General features: G+C 41.6%; 2 protein-coding genes and 1 long non-coding RNA gene across 5 annotated transcripts in view; 1 reads left to right on the forward strand and 2 right to left on the reverse strand.

The window, feature by feature from the left end:
* Nucleotides 1-714: 714 nt before the first annotated feature.
* On the reverse strand, nucleotides 715-4,446 carry LOC139630820 (nuclear factor 7, ovary-like). The gene has a single exon (XM_071494579.1). The coding sequence runs from the start codon at nucleotides 2,965-2,967 to the stop codon at nucleotides 1,603-1,605; it is 1,365 nt and encodes a 454-aa protein (XP_071350680.1). The 5' UTR covers nucleotides 2,968-4,446; the 3' UTR covers nucleotides 715-1,602.
* A 295-nt stretch (nucleotides 4,447-4,741) lies between these two features.
* Nucleotides 4,742-27,142, reverse strand: part of flnbl (filamin B, like) — a 69,582-nt gene continuing 47,181 nt past the window's right edge. For 2 of the 3 annotated variants that reach the window (XM_071494555.1, XM_071494556.1), the window contains 26 exons: nucleotides 26,958-27,075; nucleotides 25,926-26,126; nucleotides 25,230-25,403; nucleotides 24,908-25,070; nucleotides 24,352-24,512; nucleotides 22,499-22,790; nucleotides 21,721-21,874; nucleotides 21,316-21,505; nucleotides 20,988-21,235; nucleotides 20,235-20,318; nucleotides 19,314-19,419; nucleotides 18,656-18,796; nucleotides 17,637-17,765; nucleotides 16,479-16,652; nucleotides 15,382-15,540; nucleotides 15,054-15,257; nucleotides 14,225-14,377; nucleotides 13,923-14,045; nucleotides 12,134-12,400; nucleotides 11,279-11,416; nucleotides 11,063-11,178; nucleotides 8,494-8,626; nucleotides 8,180-8,356; nucleotides 7,655-7,873; nucleotides 6,832-7,041; nucleotides 4,742-6,479 (listed from right to left, as the gene is read on the reverse strand). In XM_071494555.1, the coding sequence (XP_071350656.1) occupies nucleotides 6,292-6,479; nucleotides 6,832-7,041; nucleotides 7,655-7,873; nucleotides 8,180-8,356; nucleotides 8,494-8,626; nucleotides 11,063-11,178; nucleotides 11,279-11,416; nucleotides 12,134-12,400; nucleotides 13,923-14,045; nucleotides 14,225-14,377; nucleotides 15,054-15,257; nucleotides 15,382-15,540; nucleotides 16,479-16,652; nucleotides 17,637-17,765; nucleotides 18,656-18,796; nucleotides 19,314-19,419; nucleotides 20,235-20,318; nucleotides 20,988-21,235; nucleotides 21,316-21,505; nucleotides 21,721-21,874; nucleotides 22,499-22,790; nucleotides 24,352-24,512; nucleotides 24,908-25,070; nucleotides 25,230-25,403; nucleotides 25,926-26,126; nucleotides 26,958-27,075 (4,422 nt within the window). In that variant the 3' untranslated portion in view covers nucleotides 4,742-6,291. The remainder of the gene's footprint in view (nucleotides 6,480-6,831; nucleotides 7,042-7,654; nucleotides 7,874-8,179; nucleotides 8,357-8,493; nucleotides 8,627-11,062; nucleotides 11,179-11,278; nucleotides 11,417-12,133; nucleotides 12,401-13,922; nucleotides 14,046-14,224; nucleotides 14,378-15,053; nucleotides 15,258-15,381; nucleotides 15,541-16,478; nucleotides 16,653-17,636; nucleotides 17,766-18,655; nucleotides 18,797-19,313; nucleotides 19,420-20,234; nucleotides 20,319-20,987; nucleotides 21,236-21,315; nucleotides 21,506-21,720; nucleotides 21,875-22,498; nucleotides 22,791-24,351; nucleotides 24,513-24,907; nucleotides 25,071-25,229; nucleotides 25,404-25,925; nucleotides 26,127-26,957; nucleotides 27,076-27,142) is intronic. The other variant, XM_071494558.1, reaches the window with a different exon arrangement.
* LOC139630821 (uncharacterized) lies at nucleotides 6,365-13,071 on the forward strand. Its single transcript, XR_011693227.1, has 7 exons — nucleotides 6,365-6,505; nucleotides 6,820-7,069; nucleotides 8,199-8,367; nucleotides 8,504-8,696; nucleotides 11,009-11,136; nucleotides 11,282-11,419; nucleotides 12,932-13,071. It is a non-coding gene; the product is annotated as an uncharacterized lncRNA (long non-coding RNA).

Raw genomic sequence — 27,142 nt, forward strand, 5'->3', positions numbered from 1 at the left:
ACGTCTCCCACTGTGCGCATGTGTGCGCATGCGTGAACGTGTTGACCGTTGACGGCGGCAACGTGCGGTCGCGCGGGACGCAGCCTCCCTGACGTTGAGCAGGTAAGAGGAGCTGAAGCTCATTAATGTTGTAATATTGATGCTGTTAACGCCTTTTGTTCGACACCTCGTCTTTTTTCTGTTCTCTGTGGGTTTTGTTGAGGTTTGACGGCGCCAACCGACGTTTTAAACCGATGTTGTTTGTCAGAAAACGAGCGGGAACGTTTCCCTCCGCACAGCTTGTTGGTAGTTAGCATTCACTGTGTCGTTGTTTACTTTCCCAGCCTATAGTGTTATAATCATGAAGCTATGGCAGGACAAATTACACTTAATACAAATTTAATTCTACAAATAATGATGACGGTAATAAGTTAATACATTAAAGGGAAAACAGACCAAAAACCGCCTTGACACCGGCAAAGGCATAAACAATCGACGCCCGCTCGGGTGATCGTCGATCACCGAGTTCATCGTCCATTGACACAACCCCAGAAGAAAGAGTTTAGAGTGAAATATTACCATTACTCCATCTCCTGTAACAGCTGGAGTCACATCGTGGTGTAATCTTTCTGACTTTCACATACCAATTTTAATATTGATTCGTCCATAAAATTAAATGTAGTTATGCACTAATGTGAACATAGCCTGCCTAAAAGACCCTCATTCATTCAGGTATAGTGATTGTTTCTCAACTTTTATTGAGCTAACAGACACATTTTAATAGGATACAGAAGCTGTGTCAGTCCAACTATTTTACAGCTGAACAGGATCAGTGTCAGGGCACCTAACATTTTCACAACAAAAAAATTATATACATTTATCTGGTAAGAAATATGTGAGACAATGGTCTTCTCAATTAAAAATTGGCATAAAGACAATGTCTGTTTCCTTTTTTCCATCTTCACATGTACCAGAATACACAGCCAGTAATTTAAATCAAGGGCAGACATTTAGTAATTAACCTCCATATCACACAGGTCATCACACAGAGGCCAAAGCACCATCTGCTCAAAAAACAAAAATGTAAAGCACCTGTTGATTACATAATACCAGATGTTTCAATGAAATCAGTAAATAAAAATAAAGTGTGAACCACTAACCAGCATAGTGCCTTTATCACCACGCTCAGCACAGGCCTGTGATACAGTCTATCATGTTCGGGTATTACAGCCTGTACAAAGGAATGAATTTGTCAAACTTAAATGAATGTATCTTATTAGAAAACAAAATTAAATCCAAGAATATAAATGGAGGAATGGTCAGTAAAGAATACACTCTCTAGACCCTCAGATCTGTTGCCAGTATTTTATAATATTAACCTCGAAGAACACATTTAAACCATTTCACAGTCCACAACAGAGCTGCGCATTGACATGGTTAACATGTGGTAAATCAGAACCCAATTGTATATATTGTATGGACAGACCGATAGATCACTAAATCCTGAGGCCTTTTCTTCAGTAAATAAACAGTCCATGGGGATATCAGTGATTTGTGTACTCATAACCATCATCTTCTTGTAAACAACCATGTTTACTTGCTCTTTTTTACTGTTACAGAGTCCTACACTGGTAATATCTTCAGTGGGAGTTTATTCAGGTTGCTAATGTATGGAAACAGTCTCTCAGTGAAAGTGTGTGTGAAGGTGTGTATGTGTGTGTTAGTATCAGGATCAGAGAAAGTCAGTTTTCCTCTTTCAAAGTCCAGCCGAACTCTGATCCTCTGGAGTTTCTTCTCCAAAAAGAGAGTGATGGAGAAATCTGGTAGCAAACGTACTGAGTATTCACCTTTATACAGTCCAATCCTCCATAATCCAGATTGTGGTGATCCCTTCCTTTGGACAGACTCTGCTACCACGCCAACTTTCCAATCTGAACTGTCTCCAACCTCGACATCCCAGCTGTGAGTCCCTGAGTTAAAGCCCACGGAGCCCAGGACAATGGGATAGTAATCAAACCTCTCTGGGTTTTCAGGAAGTTTCTGTCTCTCTCCAAGTCTCACACTGGTCAGATCTTCAGACAGGATGAGATGTGGTTCAGCAGAGTTTGGATCCAGAATCACTGGAGTGTAGGAGACCATCTCCTTCATCTTGTTCCAGATGTTGAAGGTCAGGTTGCCCAGGTGTTTGGCCACATCTGTCAGAGCTCCTGAGCCCAGCTGGTGATCATCCAGCAGGGGGCGCTGCTGGACTCTTTCCACTGCAGCCTTGTAGTTCTGCAGGAATGAGACGTCTTCAGCTCCCATCTCCTTTTCTGTGGCTCTGATTGTATCTGAAAGAGCTGCTATCTCTCTGCTCAGAGTCTCTATCTTCTCCTTCATCATCTGACTCTTCTGCTCCTCTTCCTCCCTCAGAGCAGTGATCCTGGCCTCCTCTTCCTCTTGTAGAAACTGGTGAAGCTTCTTAAACTGCTCCTTAATCTTACTCTCTGTGTCCTTGGCCTGGACCTTAACGTGTTCTGCTGTTTGGTCAAAGTTTCCTTTAACCTGTTCCAAAAGCTTCAGTTTCTCTTGTAAAGGCTTCAGGGTTTTCTGAAGCTTCTCTCTGTGATCCTGAGCAGCTTCATTGATGGGTCTGAATTTGTGGTCAGTGTGTGTTTTTGAGACGACACACACTGGCTCCTGATGGTCCAGACAGAAGAGTCTGAGTTTCTCAGAGTGTAGATCGCAGAGAGGCTCAGACCCTGCTGAAGCTGTCTGCTCTCTCCGCAGTACGAAGGCCTCACACAGATTCTTTAACACCAAGTTACAAGGTGGATCACTCTGTGGAGATATTTTCTTACAAACTGGACATTCCTGTTTTTTTATCTCTTTCCACCATTTATGCAGACAGGCTTTACAGAGGCTGTGGGTACACAAAAGGAAAACAGGATCTCTAAAGATGTCATGGCAGACAGGACAGTGGAGATCCTTTTCAGATTGGAAAGACATTATCTCTCAGAGTGAATCTGAAAACAACAGACAGATCAATATACGCGAAGTCAATCAGTTGCAGCTCCACTTTCTCTACAGCCTCCTACAAAGTTCCCTGAAACTTACTTTCACTTTGAGTCGTAGCTTTAATAAAGGTGAAATTCTGCAGCAAGTGGAAGTGGCAGTCTTCCAGCGTTCCAGTATTCCCTCTTATAAATGTCCCCTCTCAGTAGAAGTTGTGGCTTTAGTTTGAAGGTGAATATTATCGTCTGTCTCTCAGTGTTTGTGTTTTCTCTCAGATGGAAAATAACAGACAGACTTTGTTTCCTGGTTTGTCTGGGTGAGGCATGGGAGGGGCTTTATCAGACACGGTGTAGTTCAGTTCAAAATCTTTCTTTACCTGAGTTTGACATTATTATTATAATCACAGAGCCATTTGTAAGTCAGATTGTTTAAAGACATAATGTGATCATTTAATAGACAAAATTGATAATTTTGATTAAGCAAAATCTTGTGGTTCTTAAGAGTGCATTGTCTAGTGTAAAGTAATATTGTGGTGATGTGCAAAATTTGCAAATTACAGTCAGCTCTGTCATTCAGGTAATTTCACCTGCCACAGTTGTGACTCCTTGTCCTCCTCTGCAGAATTACCAAAACTTTCACTTTGTGTTGGGAGTAAAATTAAAGTGCAGTATATGGAGCAGCAACAGGTCAAAGTGCCAGTCTTTGTGCAGTCCAGTTGTTCACTTGTAGGTGTCATCTCTCAGCTGGAGTTGTGTTTTTCACTTCTGTTTGTATCCCTTCTCAGACGGATAGTGGTTTAACAGAATGATTAGGATGGGAGGAGCTTTGTCAGATCAGCAGTTTTGTTTCAGTTTCTCTCATTTTTTTACTGGATGAAGTAGACATTATGGTGCATCTAGTGGAATACCAGACACTCACTGTTTGACTTGAGCCTGAGAGCTCTATTTTAATGATCCAAAGCACACGGTATAAAGCATGTGGTGCAAATGCATTTAGGGCGTGTCCACATTTATAGTTTTGCTATTTTAAAGGTGGAAAAAACAGTTGCTGTGCCTGTAGCACAGTTCAGAAGGGTTGTACTAAGTCTCTTAATTAATCATGGGAGTGTTTTGGGTGTAATGTACTATTACATTTAATTGTGATCCACTGTCTTCCCAAAATGATGAACAGTTTGCCTTGGGTGAAACCTTTTTATACACAGTCTATGGGTGAAACCAACTTTTAAATCCAACATTTCCACACACTGTGCAGCAATTCTCCTGTGCTGACTGCAGCAGTCATAGCAGCTAAGGAAATGGTTGGTGCAGTCAAATTTAACTTGAAGGGAAATTCATTTGTTCATCTGAATAAAGCACAAAGAAGCAGGGCCAAAATATTGGATTCAAACTTTAGTTCATGCATTTTTAAAAGAAAGATCAGATTAGGCATTTTATTGTCTAATTTAACTAAATTGTTGTGTAGACTGCAAAATATATATATTGCTTAAACAACCATAAGGATTAATTTTTCTTTTCTTTCAGATTTCATCCAGCTAATCATAACCACCCGATCACGCTAGAAAATCCTGCTCTGAGGTATGTGTGAGAAAACCTTCTTCTGTATATGCCTTGGTTCTCCATCTGACCATTCCTCCTGTGGCAGCGCTGCTTTTTTTTTCAGTTTACATTTTACTGTTGTCAGATTTTTATAAAGTGAGATTACAATTCATAAGATTTCAGCACAGTAACCAAACTTCTTCTCCATCCAGGAAATGAAAGAACAAAGTAAATTTTCTTAATTCCAGTTGATTTTAATTATCAAATGTACATCATCTCAGAGTTTAGTGTCACATTAAATCAACCAAATACAAAATGAGAATTTCTCCTACCCCATACAAAAATCCTCCCTTAAGTATCAAAAGTAGCAGTAATTAGGTAACAACATCCAGGTAAGACATAAGGACAGATTTATCCAGATTTATTCAGCATTTACACACAAACAGAAAACTTGACCTCCAATTTTCCAGTTCAGATCTGATTTTTTAAAGTCTTACGTTAACATTTTATGCAGTGATTGACAGTTTGTGTGTGTTGTGCCTTCACTGCTAACAGTATTGCTGGTAGTGAAATACTGATGACGACAGATTTTAATCATCAGCATCCCTACCCTGGTTTGACAGATTAGAACTGAGCCACACAGTTAAAGGTCAGATCTGCTCATGTGAAAATGCAGCTGAAGGAGCAACAGAAAACAGTGATGAACCGTTTGCTCATAAGTGAGTAGTCTGTTGTACAGTGAAGGAAACAGTAGTGTGAAGGCAGCTCAGTCATTGATTTATTATGGCAACATTATGAACTGGTGGGGGTTTAGGAGCTATGGTTTAAGAGAAAGAATTCAACAAACATCAGTAGTCGTGTGCAGTTTGGCGCTTCTTGTCAGAGTGAATCTGTCCAGACTTTAAAGAAACATCATATGACAATAAACCAAACACAGAGAACTCCAGTTCTAGTAATTGAGAAATTAAACCATTTGTTTCATTCACAGCACTTAATCATCCTCATGGCAACTGAAGGATTCAAACCAGCAGCTGGTCATTTGGCTCCCCACGCACAATCAAACCACTAAAAAACCTCACACAACTCCATGTTTTCCTGGCACTGTGTAACCTGAAGGTAAGTGCTGTGTAATTCCAGTTATTTTTCGTTTGGCTCCTCTTGCCTCAGTCCAAACCTTTTCCAAATCCAAAATCCAGTTAAACATTTTGGATATGTACAGACACCAAGCTGTTGTGTCTTTACATTCTCTCTAACTTCTCTTGTAAAACCAGCAATCTTTAATTTTGAGTCTTTATTTTACCAATCAAGTATAAAAACTTATCAAGTGCAAAGACTGTCAAATGATATTTTCAGGGCAGGAAAAAAAATATCAACAGATGAGATCTCTCTTTCCCAATCAGATAATTTCTCCCTCCATTTTCTTTACAGCTTCAGATTGTAGTGTCCCCCACTTTTACCATTTTGCCTCCCTGACTCACTGCAGAAGTGTCCATCCAGTAGAGTATTTAGTCTCAATTCACTGATGTTCATTTTCTCTTCCCTTCAATTATTAAAGGGTTTTTAGAAATCAGATTTTTTTCCTTTTTGAAGGGAGGTTTGACAGGTTGAGTAATTTTTCAACAAAGAGAAATTACTTGAGGGCAGAAAAATAAAAAGTTAGCACACAAAGCTTTGTTAAGCAACTTGTTCATTCGACAGTTATTTACAACTAATGTGTCCACTTTAACTCAAACTGGGATGCAAAATGGTGCGGAAAGAGTGGACATTTTTTTTTCGTGGTGCATCATGGGACAACAACATGGAAGGGGGAGCCCGGGATGTGGTCATCTCCCCACTTGACCACCAGGATGTAGTTTCCCCGCTCCTTCAGCATGTAGCTGACGTTGTACTGTAGGTTGCCCAAATGTTTGACCAGAACCTCCTCACAGGGGACCTGAGGACCGTGCACACCCACCAGGAGCATGTTCTTACCTGAGGAGAGGAGGGGAGGATAACAAGTAGGTCAAGTATGTGAACATCAGTGTTATAAAAGGAAAATTCCCTCTGTCGTTATTAGTTTCATAGTTTAAGCTGTTATTCCTGTCAGTGATGATATAATTTTACTCAGCAACTTAGCTGTTGTGATCTGTGGATGCATGGAAATCACTAGACAGATTTACATCTTATCAAACTCAGTATAATTTTTTTTTTTTCCTACCAAAATGTGTCTGTAGCAAAGTATTGAAAGTGGACATTAAGCCTGGTCGGAAAAATGTGACTTGTTCACGTGCTCTATCATCACAGGTCAGTAGTGTGATCATGTTGTTGGCAGAGACTTCCTTACCGGCCTTGCTGCAGTCGACAGAGAAGCTGCTCCTCTGGCCCACAAAGGCCTTGCTGAGGCCGGGGCCTCGGCTCAGCACCTTGCTGGCGTCGGAGTCGCCCAGCCTGGGCATTGCACTCTGGGTGAAGCTGCTGCTGGATGCCCGCACTACTGGATCCACTGTCAGGGTTGACGTCTCGCTGGCATTGGTCACATTCACCAGCCGAGTGCCTAAGAGAGAAAAAGGAAGAAAAAACAGGTATAATAATTTTAATAATTCTTTCTGTGGTAGTTTAAGTTAAAGCCTGCCTCATCTGCTCCTACTTCAGTCACTGCTCTCCTACATTTCCCACAATGCTATTTGACAAGGCACTAGAACCTACCATGTTTGTGCTTAATAATGTAGGTGGAGGAAAAATAATGATACAGAGTTGGTGACACAATAAGTACAAATTAAGTAGCTTTAAACTGCATTACATAGTCATCATTGTTCCATTTAATGAAAAAGACCATGAGATGAGGTTGACAGCTAAAAACAGAGTTTTTAAGATTATTTTGTCTCCTCTTTCATATTATTTTCTTCCAGTTGTGAAGAATTAATTAAATTTTGAAGATACCAAACAACATTACTTGCTGCGATTTATCTTCTGTATTTGAGAAAAAGCAAAAGTCACTAATGAATTTACCGTCAATGCTTTAGACAGATTTATATATATTATATATTTTCTGCTGTAAAACCGTAGTCAAGCCAGTAGAAGTATAAGAATGTGAAAGTGTCCTTTCATTATTAAGCAGTTGTCCACAGAAATAATGAGTTTTGAATGAGTGATGTTCATCATGTTACCTGTGACTTTAGCCTTGAAGGGACTGCCGGTGATGTGGTTTGGTCCTCCATATTTGATGCTGATCAGGTAGTTGCCAGGTGCCATGGGAGTGTAGTGCACCTTGTAGCCCTCTGGAACTTCCTGGCAGTCCATCTTTACTTTGGATGGACCCTCAATGGTCACAGCCAAGGCCCCAGGGCCCGCCTTAGTGTTGTTGATGATGAACTCTGACTGGGTACCTGCAAGATTAAAAAAGACTCAACAAATTTTTGTTTTATAGCTAACATTGTTGTGGTCCTGGTGTCAGACAGGAGCTGGTTTTCTCTATTTCTGACATTTTATTGACAAAATAATCAATAGATTGATAATTTGATAATGAAAATAATGCTGTAGCCCATGAAAAAGGCTGTTTCTTTATTGTGCTGTTAGATTTATTTTGTATTGTAAAGCAATTTTTTAATTTGTTGTTACAAAGGTGTTGACATTTCAACCAGTTACAAGTGAAGAGGTCAGGGGTCACACAGGTGAACAGACACGTAACCCACCTGTCGTGCCTCTCTCCAGTCCAGGTCCATATGCTGTGACCAGACCAGGCTCACCAGTCTGTCCTGGTTCCCCGACTCGGACCTGGAAAGGACTTCCTGGGATGTGAGAGCCGTTGAACTTGACATCGATGGAGTGGACACCGTTCTCCCTGGGGATGAAGCGGATCGCGTACTTGTCTGGAGGAGAGGTCAGAGGGATTTGTTACCTGCAGCTCCCACATCAAAGATTTTTCACAGATAAACAATTTTGGCAGCAACTTTCTGGCTTTTTTGGACCTCTTCAAGTTGCCATATTTCACCTTAAAAACACAAACCTCTTTCCAGCTCAGTAACCACACACTCCTCCAGAGCACCAGAGGGGCTGTGGACTTTGGCCTCCATCTTCCCCTGCGCTCCATTCAGACGCACCGCAAAGGATGCTGGGTGATTTACCTTCAGACCAGACTCCTACCAAGGTTGGACGCACACACAGTCAGTGTACAGGGATGGACGGTTTAACAGCAGGGAAGAAAATAAGGTAACACTTCAGAACAAAGACACACACACGTATACAAATGCACACACACACACACACTTTTAAGTAGTTGTGTGAAGTGCAACAAAGGAAACACAGTTTCTACTCTAGTCTTTTCTATCAAATGCTTTGCTCTATTTCTACCATTTCTCTCTGTCTGTTTTCTACTCTTACCTGCGCTCCTGTTGGTGTAGCTCCAGCAGACAGAGGCAGATGGCCACAGTTGAAAAAGCAGTTAGACACACTGACAATCAACTGTAGTGTTATAGTACAGTCTTAAAAGAAGTGTTCAATGAATATGAACATTGACAGCTTTTTTTTTTTTTTTTTTTAACATAAACATTTGATAAAGACCATTTAAAATTGTTTCTTAGTTGGTGCTCTCTGGTGGACAAATAATGTGATGGACACTAACATTTTTTTCTTTGCGGTTATCTTCCAGTCAACTTACCGTTCAGGATATATGCCAACAGTAATTACACTGTGATAAGATAAGTTTGATGTCACAGTTGGAATATAATTTGAAATTTCTCAATCCCACTGCATAAGAAACACAGACACCATAGCAGTGCATTTCGACATACAACATTTCTACAAAGTTAAAGGTCAGATCGGCTCATGAATCCGCTGCTCATCCGCTCTGAATTTCTACAAAATTCATAATAAATTTAATTTGGTATTGCAATGTATTAGTTTAAAAAAATGTCAAACAAAATCAAGATGTACAAGGTCATTAACCAAATGGTCTTAAATTGGTGAAATTTTGATGGAATCTAATCAAGGAATAATAAAATTATGAATCTAACTAGACATTTGATTGTTTTCAGTACTTGACTGCTCAATAACTAACAAATTTTAGTGTTAAGTAATTTTAAGTAAATAATGATAATATTATATATATTGAAATTAAGTGACCAATTTAAATAAGATACCAGAGAATCTATTTATGATTAGGCTGAATTAAATATTTAAGACATTTAAAAGGTAATTTAACACATTGATGCAAAAATGCTGTAAATCCAGTTCTGTCACATATCAGATCTGCTCATTAACATTCAAACCAGTGATATTACAGGGGGAAGCGATTAGGCAAAATCTCAACCTGTTGACTGTACTATAAGACCCAGATTTCACTAACACATAAGAGCGTTGGAGGTTGATCAGAGCAGAGGTTCATCTACAGCTACAGACAAACGACAGTCACTGAACACAGCAGGAGGTCTGCTGTGGCCCATCCCTGTCTGCTGTAGCTAGGCAACCAGGTAGTTGATGATACTGATGATGAAGATGATGGTACTGTTAAAAGCCTTTAAATGAAACACAAGAGAAACACCAGCAGATCCACACCAGACAAAAAGAGAGATGACCAGAGCCAGGCAAAATGGCAGAGAGGGCAAAGGAAATCTGTCTATTTGATGATAAAGTATCGTCTTTGTTAGGTTGACATTTTGTCCGGAGGGAGACACTAACAGAAACAGTTCATTGTAGAGTTAAAACAATGAGTTAATCTGATAGTTGACTGACTGATCTTTAACATCTATGATAATTCATTAATGGTTTAGAGAAGATTTGCTGCATTTTTCTGTTTGTCATCATTGTAAATTGAATATCTTTCGATTTTTTGTTTGGACATTTTTCAGTAGTTGACTTTATATATAATAAATAATGACATAATAAATTAGCTGTTGATATACATAAATGTTAGTTAGAGCCGTAGTTTATCCTTAAGAGTGTCTGAAAAAAGAAGGAGGGTGAACCACTTCCATATTTTACATGTTTCCTTTAGCACCTCTCTCAGGCCAAAGTGTCAGCTTCACACAGAAACAATGTGTTTGCCTGACTGTGGTCGTGTCCATGAGGCCAGTTGCATAAAGAATACTTATACATTAACCTGCCTACCTGTGCAACTGCAAGGGTTCGACTGATATGGGTTAAGTAATACAGGTGGTAAGCCCAGTGTTCAATATCTTATTTCGTGTTTTAAATAAGAAACAAAAATTTAAAAGTTGAATCTGCTAATGTCTTTTTGGAGTAGAAGCTCTGAGAACATGTTTAAACTATCATAATGTTTCAACTCTTGAAAGGATTTGGGGGATAAAGTCAAAAAGTTGGGTCTTTGTTTTAAAAAGCAGCAGCTACAAAGTTGTTGGTGCTACAGTGATTACTCACCAGAAATTCGATTCCTGTGTTAACATAAATAAAAAACTAAAATGAACAAACATCTGTCTTCAAACAAAAACCCAAACCAGTCGAAGCCTCACACCCACTTCCTCTACTCTGTATGAAATCACATTTTTATGCAACTGTGCCCCAAGGCCCTTTAGCAAGGCAGGGCAGGCTGGGTGTGGAGGTGTCTCCTCATGCCTCACCTGAAGGCCGGTAACAGTGAGGCGGCGGGCATCGTTCACTGGAGCGAGGACAGGAACCAGGAAGGGGCTGTCAGGTATGTGCTGGTCGTTAAACTTCACCGAAACCTCATAGTCACCTGGAGATGAGGAGGAGAGAATGTCACTCAGAGAGAGAGAGAGAGAGAGAGACATTGATAAACAATCATCAGAGTAAAGTGTTTTCTCTGTTTTCTCTACCAGGCTCCTGAGCGATGTAAGAGACGCCACAGGATCCATCTTTACGGTCATCGAATGAGATCTCTGCTCTGCTGGGTCCCTCCACAGCGATGGACAGACCACCAGCCCCCGCCTCCCTCGTCCAGATACTGAACTCAGCTGGTGAGAGAGAGAATATAAGAGACCTGCAAATCCACAATCCACAGACCTCTTTCTTACTAGTTAGTCCAGGCTTTGTGTGCAGCTCTGGAGTAGGGAAGCTCAGTGTCATAAAATGTGATTGTGATCCAATGTGAAGTGGTAGATATTGTTTATTATTAAAAGCAGCTATCATGTAGATGAGTTATGATTTAAGAGATGAACCTTTACTTCTGAATACATCTTTATTACCAAGAGTAGAGTTCAGCACCAAGATGAGAATGTGACTGAACAAAAGATGGATCCAATGTTTTGGTATCGATACTCAGAACAAAACTTGATTTATCAGTAGCATTGATACATCACATGTGTGATGATTTGGTGACAGTGGAATAAAAATGTATCACATCATCACTGGCAATTATAACTCTGAGCACTTTTGCCACAAGTGTGTTTCAGGTGTTAAATGTTACTCCATTAGGAGGAAATAGTGAGTTGGACACGGTGACAAACACAATTGGTGCTGAAGTTGATGGTAATCAAGGAACTTTTCACCCATTGCTACAGTGTGGGATGGAGTTTGATGACAGGAAATAAAGAATATTGTTAGATTTATCCTTTTAAAAGGATAGAAGGTGAGGACGAGGAACAAGGGAGTGTATATAGTCAATGTCCCTGTGAGGATAATGTGTGTGTGTGTGTGTGTGCGCGTGGGTGCGTGCGTGCGTACGTACGTACCTGGCTCTCCAGCCTGTGCTCCCTCCAGTCCCGGACCTCCTGCTCTTACTTTGGTGGCCCCGCCCTCTCCCAGTGGCCCCACAGTGAACTGGAAGGGGCTGCCTGGCACGTGCACACCCCTGTACCTCACGCTCACACTGTGCACGCCCATCTCTGTGGGCACGAAGCGCACACAGTAGGTGTCGTTTCCAACGGGGACCAGCTCAGCAGTCTGACTGGCTCCAGAGGGGGAAGTGACCTCAGCAGTGACGTCCTTCATGTCAATCGCTGTAAACAGAAGGTACTTTACTGATTTACATGTGATGCCATGCTTTTGTATTTTTGGCCAAAATGCAGATAAATCTGTAACAGACTAAACCTCTGGGACTAAAAAAAAAAAACATATCCCAGAAGTTGGAGGAAATGAGGGAGAGAACAGGAGAAATGGTCATGAGGAGAAGAAGGTTCTGATTTTCCGGTTAATCACATTATTGACAAACACCCACCTTTTAGGTACATATAAAGTTTGACTCAAATTCTGAGCTGTTTCATTTTAAATATTCTAAGAGAAAAAGTTGTTACTCTGTAAAATGAAAATGACTCTTCTCTGAATTTCTCCAATGCAGAACAAATCAATTTGACCACATTAAAACAAACAGGGTTGAGCAATACAGTGCCAGTGTTAACGCAGTCAGTGTATATCTATACAATTTCAGTTAATCAATACAAATCTTCACTGTATAATTATATTATTATTGTATGATCATGTTGATATTATACATATATTATTTAGTAAATAAATAAATAATTTTTTCCTAGAGCTCTATAACGCACCCTCCGGCCCAGCACCGCCCACCGAGCAGCGGGCATCAACAACCCAAACACCCCTCGCTGCCTTCGCGCCGCCTGCTAACACTAGACCAGAGAGGCCAGAGATGAGACGGACACGCCCGGGAGAGAGGCTCTGATCCGAGACAACAGTAGAGGGAAGAGCCCTGTGACTGCTGGATCTTCCAGACCACCAGATAGAGCAGTAGGAGCGGGAGGTGGTGTGAGAGAGGAGCTGCCGAGACAAGACCAGGAGGAACCAGCTCACTGGAGGAAGAGGAGGATGACCAAGAGGAGGTGAGAGGGGAAGAAAGACACAGAGGGGGTAAAGGAGAGAGGAGTGATTTAAGAAGAGGACAGAAGGCACAGGAGGAAAAAATAAAGAGAAACTGATGAAGAGACGGTGGAGAAAAGGGAAGAAGAGAGAAAGAGAGGATTAGAACAAGAGGACAGGAAACAGAGGCCAAAATGGGAAATAGAAAAATAAAGGAAGGAAATATAGAAAAAGGGAAGCCAAGGAGAAAGAGGAAGGGTGAGGGAAGGAAAGACAGAAAAAGAAAGTTAAGAAAGGACAAAAGACAAAGCTGACACAGACTACAGTCAGTACTGAGAAAAAACAGACAGAAATCAGAGAAATATTGTAGCTTCAGACAGGAAACAGTTTTAGAAGAGGAAAAGAAGCAGCTCTGATGATGCAGGACGTTCTCGCACACAATATCTGGACATCATCTTTACATTTCCAGCGTTTCTCCATTGATATATAAAACAAGTAAACACACTGCTCTCAATGTTCAAGATGTTTACAGGTAACGTGTTGGATAAAATCAAGACAAAAGTCACTACACCTGTCCTGACATTCCTCTGACTGACACTGCAGACAGCCAATCAGATGAACTTTTAGATTAGTGATATGAAAGAGTGTAAGTGTGTGTGTGTGTGTGTGTGCGTGCGTGCGTGCGTGCGTGCGTGCGTCCACATGTACCTGGTATCTTCAGGCTGAGGTCACACACACTCCCCACACTGGAAACAGATGCTGCCTTCTGTCGTCGAGTGATGCTCTCCCGGATACGACCCTCGCCGGTCACCCGCACTGTGAACGGACTTCCTGTTGACAAACACACACCTCAAAGTATTTATCCAAAATACAGTTATGTCCATCCTCAAAGTGATAGTTTGCCCTGAGGAGAGTTAGAATAAATTACTTCTTTTCTAGACAAAGGATTGTCCTGATCATCATGTCCATAATAATTTTAGCATCTGTTTTTGTTTTTTTTTTTTTTTTACCTGGGACATGTTCCTCAGTGAAGCGGATTGAGACGATGTAGTTTCCAGGTTCAGTAGGACAGTAGGTGACTCCGCACGTCCCGTCCTCCAAGTCCTCTGTCTGGATGTCCACCTTACTGGGACCCTCGATAGACAAGGCCAGGCCACCATAACCTAGATACACAGATATGTGAAGTTAACACAGGCTGGCTAAGAGTTGTCAGTGATGGTGTCATGTTCCCAATTCACAGCAATTAGTACAATGAAAACAATAATATTATTCACAGAAGACAGGAACGTTTGGTTTATGTAAAAAAAAAAAAAAAACTAATGAGGGAGAGGGGCACTGCAGCTGTGCTAATGACAGTGAGGCTGTACTTAGGGACGACAGTGCTTTGAGCCAGATGCTAATATTAGCAAACGTGCTGATGTTTAACATCATTTGTTTTACAGATATTTGGTCACAAACCAAAGTACTGAACAGAATTTTGATGATGGTGCTAGATAGAGAGTCAAGGGATAAACAGCAATTATTACAATAAATCCGGAGATAGACATGAATGTGTAACAGATTGTTACACATTCGAGATATTTCGACCTCATATTGCTGTGACAGGACAAACCAGGAAATGACCAAAATCAACAGGATTCATCCTCTTTAGAAGATGATTGTCTCTATAAAATTTCATGGCAATCAACCCAATGATTGGTCCAGGCTGAAATATATGAACAAAGTAATGAACCAGTCAACAGAGCAACACTGATATCCATGAGGCCATCGACCGTCATGCTAAAATGAAAATTTTAATGATTAAACAAAGCTGTGACGACTGAAACTAGCTGCACTGACCAGCCTCTCGTGTGTCAACCACAAAGCTGGCATTGGTGAAGGTGGTTCCCTGGACAAGGCCATCGCCGTGTGCTTTGACCCGGCTGGCATCGCCGATCTCGGACTGGACGACCATGATGGTGATGGGACTGTTGGCAACATGCCGACCATTCTTCAGGATGCTGACTCGATGTTCACCCACCTCCCGGGGGATAAAGGAGATCCCTGATAGGAAGAGGGAGGGAGAGAGAGGAGAAAGGAAAGAAAGAAGAATTAGGTTTAAACACAGATTTTCATTTACTTTTCATTCACTTTAAAATGTGTATTTTTGTGTGTGTGTGTGTGTTACCGATGTGGTTGTTGGCCATCCTCTTCAGCAGGCAGGGCTCGTCACGGCCAGATGGCGCCCGGATGCTGGCGGTCAGCACACTGAGGTCTGTCTCGTTAATGTCCAGAGAGAAATCTGCCGCTGAGCCCAGTTTGACATGAGAGCGCCTCTGGTTGTCCTCTGAAACACACACACACAGGTCAGACACCGCTGAAGCCAGCTATTATTCATTATGTGTTATGAATGTTTGTGTCTTTAAGTGAAACAAAATCTTTATTTTCTTATGTTCAGCTTGAATTTAGCAGATGTGGTGAGAGTGAGTGACCCCTATTTTCCATTACATTCATTTTGCAGATGCACTTTGTTTCTCCTTTACCCAACTTCAAAAAACTCTGGGTTGTCTGGGTTTTCATTTTCTTCCTGACAGGCCATTTAATTACAAAGAATCCAGTGTAAAGTGTGATCAATCAATCACTGCAACCTGCTAAGCTAAGTCTGACAGATGTTGATGCAGCTTCTCTCATGATCAACGTTGTGACATGATGACTGTCTAAACAGCAGCTTCGTCCAAGTATGAAAATTAAATGTTCATTCAGCAAAGAGCCTCAGAACTGAGAGCAAGAGTTTTAAATGTTTATCAAATAGAAGACTCTAAAATGTGGATATTTGGTAGGCTTTAAAAAGTACATGGTACATTCAATTTGTTTATTATTGATCATAACTAATCAATCAATCAAACTTTATTTGTATAGCACTTTTCATTCAGGTTAGGATGACTGATAAACTAAAAAGAAAAGGACAATCAAGTAAGAAAGCTGACAATGAAATACAATAAAATAGATTTTAAATAAGCTATAATAATATTAACAAACAAAAACAAAGAAAATTAATAATAATAATAACAGATTTAAAAAAGATAAAAAGAACCAATAAAATAGAATAAAACATAATTTAAAACATAATTATAACAAAATAAGTGAATAAAGTCACTAATAATTAAATAAGTAAAATTAAGTTTAAATTAAAAGCCAGGCTGAAGACGTACATTTTGTGTTTACATTTAAAAATTTCTGTCTGTTCCTGTAGCAGTGTCTGTGTGTGTTGGTGTGCAGACTGACCGGTGATCCTGGCGGTGAATGGGCTGCCAGCGATGTGGTCGTCGTTGTATTTGACCAGGATGTTGTAGTCTCCGGGCAGAGTGGGCAGGTAGCTGACGCTGCATGTCCCGTCCTTGTTGTCCACACAGTTGATCTCTGCTTTGGACGGGCCCTCGATGGCCAAGTCCAGACCACCTGGACAAACAGACAGATGGTTGGTCAGACGGAAAACATTAGATATTAATATTATTGATGTTAACACCTGTTTATTAAAAACTACAGAAAAATTAAACATTGGTATCGTGCAAATAATATTATAACAACAAACTGTCTTCTGCTGCTACAAATACTACCTCTATCAAATAACACTATTGCAGCACTTGTACTTAGTGCTGAAAGTATAAGTCAATTAAAGATTAGTCAATCAATAAATTAGTTGGCAGAAAATGAATTAAAAACAATTCTATCATTTATTAAGAGTAAATGCCAAACATTTACAGTCCATGAAATAAGTCATTTTAAACTGAATTTCACTGTTGGTCAGACAGAACAAGACATTTGAAGTTTTCATGTTGGACTTAAGGAAATTATACTGGACAGTTTTCACCATTTCCTGAAATGTAAACCCAAACAAATCATTGGCATATCAATCATTACCAAAAAATAATGAGTTGCAGCCCTTGTTTACTCTGAATCAGATTAAAAGTAACAGACCTACAACTGTAACTACTAATCTTGCCGAAATTGACAATAATTTTCCAAATGAAGCAAAAACTGCTGCAAATCTTTAAAAAGCATTTTCCTAAATTTGCTGAGTTTTACTTTTGTGCATCATTGCTGCTGTTTATCTCCAGAGAAACTGGAAAATTAAATTCACCTTCATGCGTTGACAACACATGAATATACTTTTCAATAAAATGCTTTGTCACTAAGTCTGCAGAGTTGCTTTTACTGTTTTCTAAATAAATAAGCAAAACCTTCCTATTTGTTTTTTAATGGACAGTAAATGTTCACTGTCATCAAATTCCAAATTCTACACATATTGGCTTTAATATTATTGATCATATTTCTGTTGCAGCCACAAATGTGCAGCTTTTACAACAAATACCATGATTGCTAAACTATATAACTCTGACTGATGCCATCGTCACGGCTCCAGCTCTCCTCCCTCTCTCCTACCTTCAGAGGCGTCATCTGTGTAGACAGTGAAGGTGGCCATCTTGTTGGCGACACCGTAGCTCAGACCAGGACCGTAGGCTGTGACATTGGGACTGCTGGCATGGTTCACATAGAACTGAAGGGGAGACTCTGCAATACACACTCAGCATTAGTACAAAGAGGATGAAAACTACAGGAAAGTAAAACCTGACTGATGATGAATCAGTGTCTCATGTTGGAGCTGTTTGATTTGTTCTCACTCCCCTGGAGGACAGACTGCAGACAGATAATGATATTTTAGATGACAGTGCTCTTCCAACTTTGGGTCAGTAGTTTGTGTTTGGCTGTTCCCTATTTTGACATGACTGTGTCACAGCGCACAAAACCAGGTCCTTAAAGAAATGGTGTCAGACGTTGACTGGCCTGCACAGAGCCCCGACCTCAGACCCATTCAAACACAGACTGTGAGTCAGACCTCATGTCCATACATCTGTGCTGGAGCCTCAAGCCAGAGGAGTGGAGGCTGTTACAGCAACAGATTAATGTTCCTAGTTTGCATTCAATAGTTGCATTTGGCTGGAATGTATGGATGTCCACATACTTCTGGCCAAATGGTCTAATAAAGCTGAGACAGTGACATCAAGTAAACCCTTTAGACACATTTGGACACCACTCACACACTCTCACTCACACACAGATTCTCAGGCTGTGATGTCATTACAGGCTGGTGGTAAATGGTTTTCTCCTGCTGGCTAAAAAAAACAACACACACACACACACACACACACACACACACACACACACACACACACACACACACACACACACACACACACACACACACACACACACACACACACACACGTGTTCCATCCTGACTATGACATCATTGTCCAAACATCCTGACAGCAGATTGATGTCTGATGGAGACACAGGCTGCAGCTCTCCTTCTGCACACTAGGTGTCTCCAAATCATGAGACGTGACTGAAGGAACAGTGATGGTCCTAAGGACGTGAGTGTGTGAGAGTTGTGTGCTAACCTGGGATGTGTGTGCCGTTGTATTTGATGTGCATCTCGTGCAGGCCGGCCTCAGTGGGTGAGTACTGCACTGTGACGGTCCCATCCAGGTTGTCTGTGATCAGTGGCTGAGCTGATTTACCTGAAGGCATCAGCACCTCACCTGAGGCAGAAAGAGGGAGAATAAACATATTTCTGTTTGACATTTTTTATAGGCTACAAAGGTCCCCTCTGGAAATCTGTGGGTTGATCTTAAACATGCTGTGTGATCAAGACAGCCTGAAAATATCTCAGAAGTTGAAATGATCTGAGGAATTGAAGTTGAAGAGGGGATGAAACATCCTAAAGAACGGAAAGACTCCTCGCTTAACTGCCCCTTTGGCAGATATCACAGCTTGCAAAGAACTGACTTTTGGACATGCCACAATTACTGTTGAATTTTTCTATTTTTTCAGTTAATGATATTAAAAGTAACAGAGCATTAACATTTGAAGAACATTTTAATGTCTGTTTGATGCAGGAGTTGTATTAACTTTTTTTTCCACTTCAAACATAAATTATGTAATATGCCCAAACTTTTGTACTTTTTTTTTTAGGGTGTCAACACTTTTTCAACCAGACCAGGTACAAGATTTCCTGAATCAGACAAAATGTGCTCCGAGGATCTGTGTGTCTCTCACCAGTGACTTCTCCCTTCCTGAATGAGAAAGGTATCACCATGTCGAACGGTCTGAAGCCACTTCCATTAACGCTACTGCTGATTGGTTCGTAGTTCTCTGATGTCACCTGGAGGACACAGACACACAGACAGACTTCAATGTGTCATTCAACGCTGAAATCTATTTCCTGTCCCTCTGCATTAGAAACATGCTGCTGCTGCATCCAAGCCCCGCCCACACAGGGGCATCCTGGGAAGAGTAGTGCGATAGAGCAGGAAGAAAGAGGAGGAGGATGATGATGAATTTCTGTGATGCAGCCACAGCGATGAAGAGTGCAGTGATGAAGAGGAGGAAGAGAGAGTGAAAGACCACCACAACAAAACAAAACAAAATTCTCAAACAACCGTAACCATAGTAACGCCTTCTTCAACACAAACACCTGGTGTTTAACTATGTATGATGTTAGAAGTTTGCTGCGATCCCATTGGCTAAGGCAAAGAGAGAAGCAATGACATGGAGGAAGCAAAGCGGTCGAGCGAGTTCACTTTAGAATGGAGAGAGAGAGAGAGAGAGGTCAGGTTTTAACCAGCAGCCATTCACCTGCAACAGAGAGGAGCAGTGTGTGTGTGGGTCAGTGTGAACCTGTGTTTATGTTGTGTATACACAGGGTGTGTGCTAGTGAATGTTTAAGAGTGTTGTGGACACTGCTTTGTGATTTTGTGTGTTTATGTTTAAAAATGTGTGCATGTGTGTGTGTATCTGAGTGTGTGTGTGTGTGATTTAATTCATGTTTTACTGTGTGACATACCTGTACTTTTGTTAAGCTTTATTTATATAGAGTATGTGTTTACAGCACTTGTATATTGTATTGTGTCTACATTTACGGGTGTGTGGGTTGTGTTTGCTTTGCATTCTGTGTGTGTGTGTGTGTTTTAGGGGTACCCAGGGCTGAAAGCCAGCTCCAGGGGGAGCGGCCTGTTTCTGTAGGGACGTCTGATCTTGCATCACGGGTACCTCATCAGTGGCCTGAAGACACAACATTAAGGGTTAACATCTGACGTCATACACACACACACACACACACACACACACACACACACACACACACACACACACACACACACACACACACACAGATACACTCCCCATTTGTTTGTACATATGTGTGGAGGTTTCTCCACAGCCATCCAGATTCACTCTGCAGCAGGACGATTCCAAACATCCAGCCAGAGTCATAAAGAACTATCCTCAGAGACAAGAGGGACAAGCTGTCCTGCAACAGATGGTCTGACCCCCAGAGTCCTGATCTCAGTCAGTCTGGGATCACATGAAGAGACAGAGACACTGAGACAGACTAAATCCACAGGTTCTCCAAGATGCTGCAACAAGATGCTTGTGCACAAGTGTACTGAGGAGAATCTGTTTTAAAGAGTGCGTCTGTAGTGGTGTCCTGTTCTGTGAAGGAGCAACTTTCAAGAGACAGTATTTTTCATGAAAACATGGAAATGAACCATTACCAGAGAGCGAAGACACAGGTATGGTCCTTAAAATACAAACCCGTTTTTAATCCTCAAACTTTAATGAAGGCAAAGTTCAAAGCTGTAACAGACGACCACCTCTTCTTATAAAAACCCAGTTTTGATCCCTTAAATCACAGTTTACTGCACAATTAACAATTCTGCGTCCCTCCCTCACCATGACTTTGAAGGGACTGCGCGGGATGTTTTCTCCTCCGAAGCGCACATAGATGACGTAGTTCCCAGGCGCCGGAGCGGTGTAGAAGATGTCAAAGGTGCCGTCCTCGTTCTCCAACACCTCTGCCTCCACCTCGCTGCCGTCAGGCTGAACCACCACACAGCTCACCTTCCCCTTCCCAGCACCCTTAGCGTTGACCACCAGGCCCAGCTCCTCGCCTATGGCCACCGTGGGTCCCACACCTGGACCTGAGAGGAGATGTTATTAGGTTTTGGCCCCTCAGTGTTTTATTTCTGTTCTGTGAGACGTGTCATCTGCGGTCATTTACCGGTGACGGTGCATTTGCTGGCGTCTCCAGTTGCCGTGGCACGGACTCTGTAGGGTGAGGCAGGGATGTCATCACCGCCGTACTTTATGACGATGGTGTACCGGCCCGTGCGGTCTGGGATGTAAGACACCCTGTATGTACCGTCACCGTTGTCATGGATACTGGGCTGCTTAGGTTTTCCGTCCTGGTCCTGTGGTAGGGGCAGGGAAGAGGAAAAAAAGGTTTTGCCTCTTGTGTCTCCATGGAGAGGAGGTCCTGTCTGATCCAAACTTTTTATTTATGTTCTATCTATAAATTTCTCATCCTGATTGTCTGTAGTGTAAATTAACTGAAGACATATAGTTTCACTGTGATATCTTCTTTTATTTGTGTGTATACATGAGTGTGTTTGTGTGTGTTACTGACAGTGATGAGCACGCTCAGTTGGCCCTGGCCAGCGTCCTTGGCATCGATGTTGAACTCAACAGGGAAGCTGGCGGGGACGCCGCTGGTCAGCCCGGGTCCGCTGGCTCGTACTTTGCTGGCATCATGAGTGGGCAGGACCCGAAACTTGAAGGGACTGAGAGACCACAGACACAGGTTAAAACACACATTAATTTTAGGGACAACTGCTGACATGCCCCTGAGCAAGGCACCCACACCCCACAACCGCTGCAGCCACCAAACAGGACCAGCCTACAGGAGGTGGAATTTTTCTGGAGAGAGAAACCAGAACTTTTTCTCCTACAGACAGAAGCACCTGTAACCCTGGATGTTTATGTCTGTTAACACTGTGCTTCTGCATTGTATGTTTCATTTTGTTTGTAATAATGCAGCACAATGTTTTTCTATTAATATTAGTATTCACATTTTCAGTGCTTTTCTCCTACGATGTTTCTGTGTCGCAATTTTTCATTAGTGCCCAACAATGTAGTTTAACTGTGACCTGTATGACCTGTGACCTGTGACTTTCATGCTTATAAATGTTTTCAGTGGCTTTTGTAAATTTCTTCTTTGTAACATCTGTCCAGGGACGACAGATTAAAAACAGCTCACTATATTTTAGGTCTGATTTTTTTCCCCATGTCAGTCTCAAAGGACAAACAAGAAAGCCCGAAGAAAAATAAGATTGAAAGATCTAATTTCATCTTTAAACTCATCAACAGGCTCCTGACTTGTCTTCCTGTTAAATGACGCTGTGTACCTGCGGGGGACGTCCTCCTCTGCGTACTTGACAGCCACAGAGTGCGGCCCCTCCACAGACGGGGTGTAGGACACAGTGTGAGTCCCGTCCCCGTTGTCTGTCACCTCCACAGGCTCAGCGACGCCTTTGGGACCTGTGACGGCCACGGCCAGAGGGGCCACACCTGCCTTCCTGCAGTCAACCATGAAGGACTGTGGGATATTGGCTCTGACCCCTGACCCCACACCTGGACCAGACACCTTGACTTTACTGGAGTCCACCACATCTTTCACTGGGACCTTGAATGGACTTCCTGTAAAGAACATGAACAGAAGAGGTTGGTTTATGTAAAAAAAAAAAATTAAGGATCAAAAAGGAACAGATCTACTTTAGATGTTTCTTTAGATGTTAATATTTATAAGTTCATGCTGCATTAACCAACAACTAACACTGGAGGGAGCCCCTCTTGGTGCATCAGTGAAAAACTTTCCTCATTACAGGAGCTGGAGGAAGTGGTGACGCTGCTGATTTCAACTTTGACTTGTTTAACTGTCACATTCATGTATGATGTTTTGCTTTATTTTTAAAGAAACTGACCAGTTACTGTTGTGAGCGACATTTTAAAGGTCAAACTATGAATCAAATAATCAAGAAAATAACTGGCTGATTAATTGATAGTGAAAATACACATTCACTGCTGAAAAATATCACAAATTCAGCCTTTAAATCAGTCTGTACAGCCTTATCACAGGCTACTCACTCTATCTCCACTAAGTTTATCCTGGTGCGACACCTCTCCATCCTGCAGCTCTCTGTAGGTGCTGCTGACACCTTCACAGAGCAGAACCACAACCCACAGCTGTCTATGAAAGGTGTCGAACGAGGAAACACGCTGAGATTTTCCTGCACAAAGTCAATTAAACTGAGCTGCGGCTTTTTAACTTCATCCAGTAACTTCGACCACATCTTAAAAGCATTAAACTGAAACACTTGGCACGTCTTTTATCAGCCAATAACATCAGCAACATCTTTTTAGCATTAACTGGAAAACATTTACCGCATCTTTTAACTTCAGTGGTTGTTTATGGGCGGAAACAAGAGCAAAGCCAACAAAGGGTTGGAAAGGAATCAACAACAGAAAGCTAAGAGAAAGCTGGCCCTCTTTTTTTTTTTTTGCTGTACCCTCCTTTTCATCATACTGATGAGAAGTTAATTATATCCCAGCAAAAGCTTCTCAGATTGATTAGAATTTATCTTCAGGGAGTCGTTAATATTTGTACCAATCTTAATGACAATCTATTTAAATTTAAAGGTTATATCCTCAATTTTTTCCCCATTAAAAGACCAAAACCAACAATGACTTAATCTACTAATAAATCTTGTGTGTGTATCTGAAGCCTAATATATCATCTTATTCCTCTGTGTCATAGAGCTGCACTGTTTCCAAAAACACATCAGTGACACACTGTTAAAATGGGTGACATTATCCTTCATAACCAACACACTGTATTTTTTATTTTTAATCAATCCCACTCACACCATCCTAATGCTGGAAATATTCACTAAAACACCAAATTCTGCTACTGAAATTGTCCCCAACAGATTAATTATTTCTTCATGTTTAAATAATGAAACTAGATTTCCATCTTTAGTAGGAACAAACTGACTTGAGGCTGAGAACAACAGATGTTAGAGTAGTTCAAAAGTATTCAGAGATGAAGTAACAGCTGGTTGGTCTTGTCTTTTCATGAGATAATAAGAAAATATAGAATAACACCAGAATTTTCCTTTAAGATATTTCACTGTTGACCAGTGGAAAAAAATCCTGACAATCAAATAAATCAAACATAACATGACTCAAAAAAGACCCTCACCGGGGATGTGCTCTCCTCCATAGGTGATGTTGACGTCATAGAGGCCGGGGGTGAGAGGAACGTATTCCACGCTGCAGCTGCCATCTTTGTTGTCTTTACAGGACATCTTTGACTCTGATGGACCCTCCACAGTGATGCCAAGACCACCGATCCCTGCCCCTCTGTTAAAGGATCAGTGCACCCAGAATCAGAAATAGCTTGACCTGAGTTAGAGACACTGATCAGTAACAGGTCTTTTTCTAAACAAGAGACGAGTCACAACTGATGACTTCACTGTGGATCCAGTCCCAAGTTGTTGAAGCAAATCCTTTATCAAATCTTCCCTCATCAAATATCATTTTAATTATTATTATTTACACTGTTTTTCTTTAACTTCTGCAACTTCATGGTTTCACTCCCCAAATCTCCCAGATGTGTTGATTCACCACCACAATAACCACATAAAGAAAATTGAGAATCGGATTTAGGGCTGGATTCAGATTTGATGAAATACTATTAAACTCCATCTTTACTCCAAACAGTCTCCTCCCCTCTCCTAACCGCCCACCACCAGTACCTGGTGATGATGTTGAAGTTGTTGGGCTTGTCAGTCAGGGCTTGTTGGAGCCCGGGGCCAGTAGCCACCACCCTGCTGGGGTCACATCCCTCTGACACAGAAACACTGAACGGGCTCTTAGGAACCGGAGTGTCGTCATACAGAACCTGCACACTGTGGACGCCTGAAATACACAGTCAGTCAGACAGACAGACAGACAGACAGACAGACAGACAGACAGACAGGCAGACAGGCAGCAGCTGATGAGACTGACACCACAACAGTGTTGTTAGTTAGAGGGTTTTAATGCTGAAGCTTGAACACACAGGTGCAGGTGTATTACCGTTCTCAAAAGGTGTGTACTCGACGCTGTAGGTCCCGTCAGCCTTGTCGGTAACCTGACAGTCTGTCAGTGCTCCGGACGGGTTCCTGACCTCTGCCTTCACGTGGTCTCCTCCTCGCCGGGTCAGAGGACGGGCGTCCACCGTGAACTCTGTGGTTGCTTCTCTGAAAACAGCTGAAGGAGAAGAAGGGAGGAGGATGTGTTTAAAGGGGTTCTCCACCAACTGTGCACAGGAAGCTCAGTTCACTAGTCATGGTTAGTACGACTGTGTTCAGCCTGTGGAAACAGGTGTGTGATGTTTTCTGTGGCTCTGGAGGAGTGATCAAGGTCATCTCGTTCTCATATTCATGAATTAGTGAATTTACTGTAACAGTAGGAATTGAAGTTACACTCTGAGCTTTAGCAGCCAGCTAGAAACTGTATTTTAATATTGAGTGACCTTATCAATATTTAATTCATTTCTTCATATAGATATTGTTGTCTACCACATTTACTCTTGTCCCTTTAACATTTTTATACAGCTTCAATGTTCAACAATGCTGGTTAGCTAACACTTTGGTTTCAGTCTGTTATTGTAAACATCTGTTGATTAGATGTTTAAGTGTTAATATTATTATCAAATGTTATGTGTTCTTCATTCAACAGCACAAAATAAGTCCTTTGCAAACTGAGTTACTCAGATGGACCATACTGCACCTTGTCCCTCCACTCCAGGTCCAAACACTTTGATCTTCGAGGTGTCGACAGCAGGATCCACCATCACCTTAGCGGGGAAACCAGGGACAGTCTTTCCTCCATACTTCAGCAGCAGGGTGTACATGCCAGAGGTCAGAGGGATGTAGGTCACTGTGTAGGTCCCGTCTTTGTTGTCCACCACCTCCGTCTTAGCTTTCACACCTAGAACAGCACGTCTAGTTTTAAGTTTATCACAGAACTGAAAACTGTGAACGTAGAAAATGTGAGCTGTTCGTATAAATCGAAGACTCTTCACAACTGGAGAAACTCAACAACACTAATCTCAAAGGGACCAGGGGGATAATCAGACCTGATGTGGATCTGAACAGACCCCAACCAGAAACACTGGCTGCAGCATGAAGCTTCAACAATTAAAGAGAAATCACGATGGACAACAGCAGCAATACATGTCATTTTACCTGCACTTCACTGTTCACACCGATTTTATACCAACCAGTACATCTGAAGGTCACTATTAACACATTAGATCTTGTTCACTTAATTCATCAGGAAGTTACTAAGCCTGGTCCGACACATGGGAGTAACTACATTTGTCTTTTCTACACTTTGGTTTCTGTACAAATTAATTCAACAAGATAAGGTGTTAATTCGACAGCTTTGGAGGTGCTGATTTTACCTGCCGCCTGTTTCCAGTCTCACTGACTGCAGCCATATATTTAAAGGACAAACATGCAGGTGGTATCAATCATCTCTACGTCGCTGCCTGAGGAGGAATAACCTCATTTCCCAAATGTTGAACTATTTCTTTAAAAACAGACATGATGACTGATTCTGTCTGCACCAAGGTTTGATTTTCATAGAAATTAACTGAAACCTTTGGTTGCCTGGAGGAGAGGAAAATACATCTAGAAACTGAAAGATGACTTGGACTAAAAATGAAAATATGTTCTCGTGATTTATAGTTAATGGGCTAAAACACACAGAACCACCATTACTGGTTACTGGTTGTGAATGAAAACAGTGTAGTGTTACCTGAGCCTGGTGCAGAGCCAGTCGGGCTGGAGGGGGAGGAGTCTGGTACAGCCTCCAGGCTGAGTTGGCCCGGTCCAGCCCGAGAACAGTCCACATTCACCACGCTTGTCTCTCCAACCTGCACAGACACAACAAGCTGCATCACACTTCAGACGTTTTAAATTATACAACAGACATTTCCTCAT

This window comes from Trachinotus anak, unplaced genomic scaffold, assembly GCF_046630095.1.
Source record: "Trachinotus anak isolate AG129_WGS33_773 ecotype Australia unplaced genomic scaffold, CSIRO_AGI_Tana_v1 ptg000013l, whole genome shotgun sequence".
NCBI lineage: Eukaryota > Metazoa > Chordata > Actinopteri > Carangiformes > Carangidae > Trachinotus > Trachinotus anak.

What these genes read in the sequence shown, in the direction of transcription:
- LOC139630820 (XM_071494579.1), bottom strand. Translation starts at nt 2,967, where the DNA reads ATGTCTTTCCAATCTGAAAAGGATCTCCACTGTCCTGTCTGCCATGAC.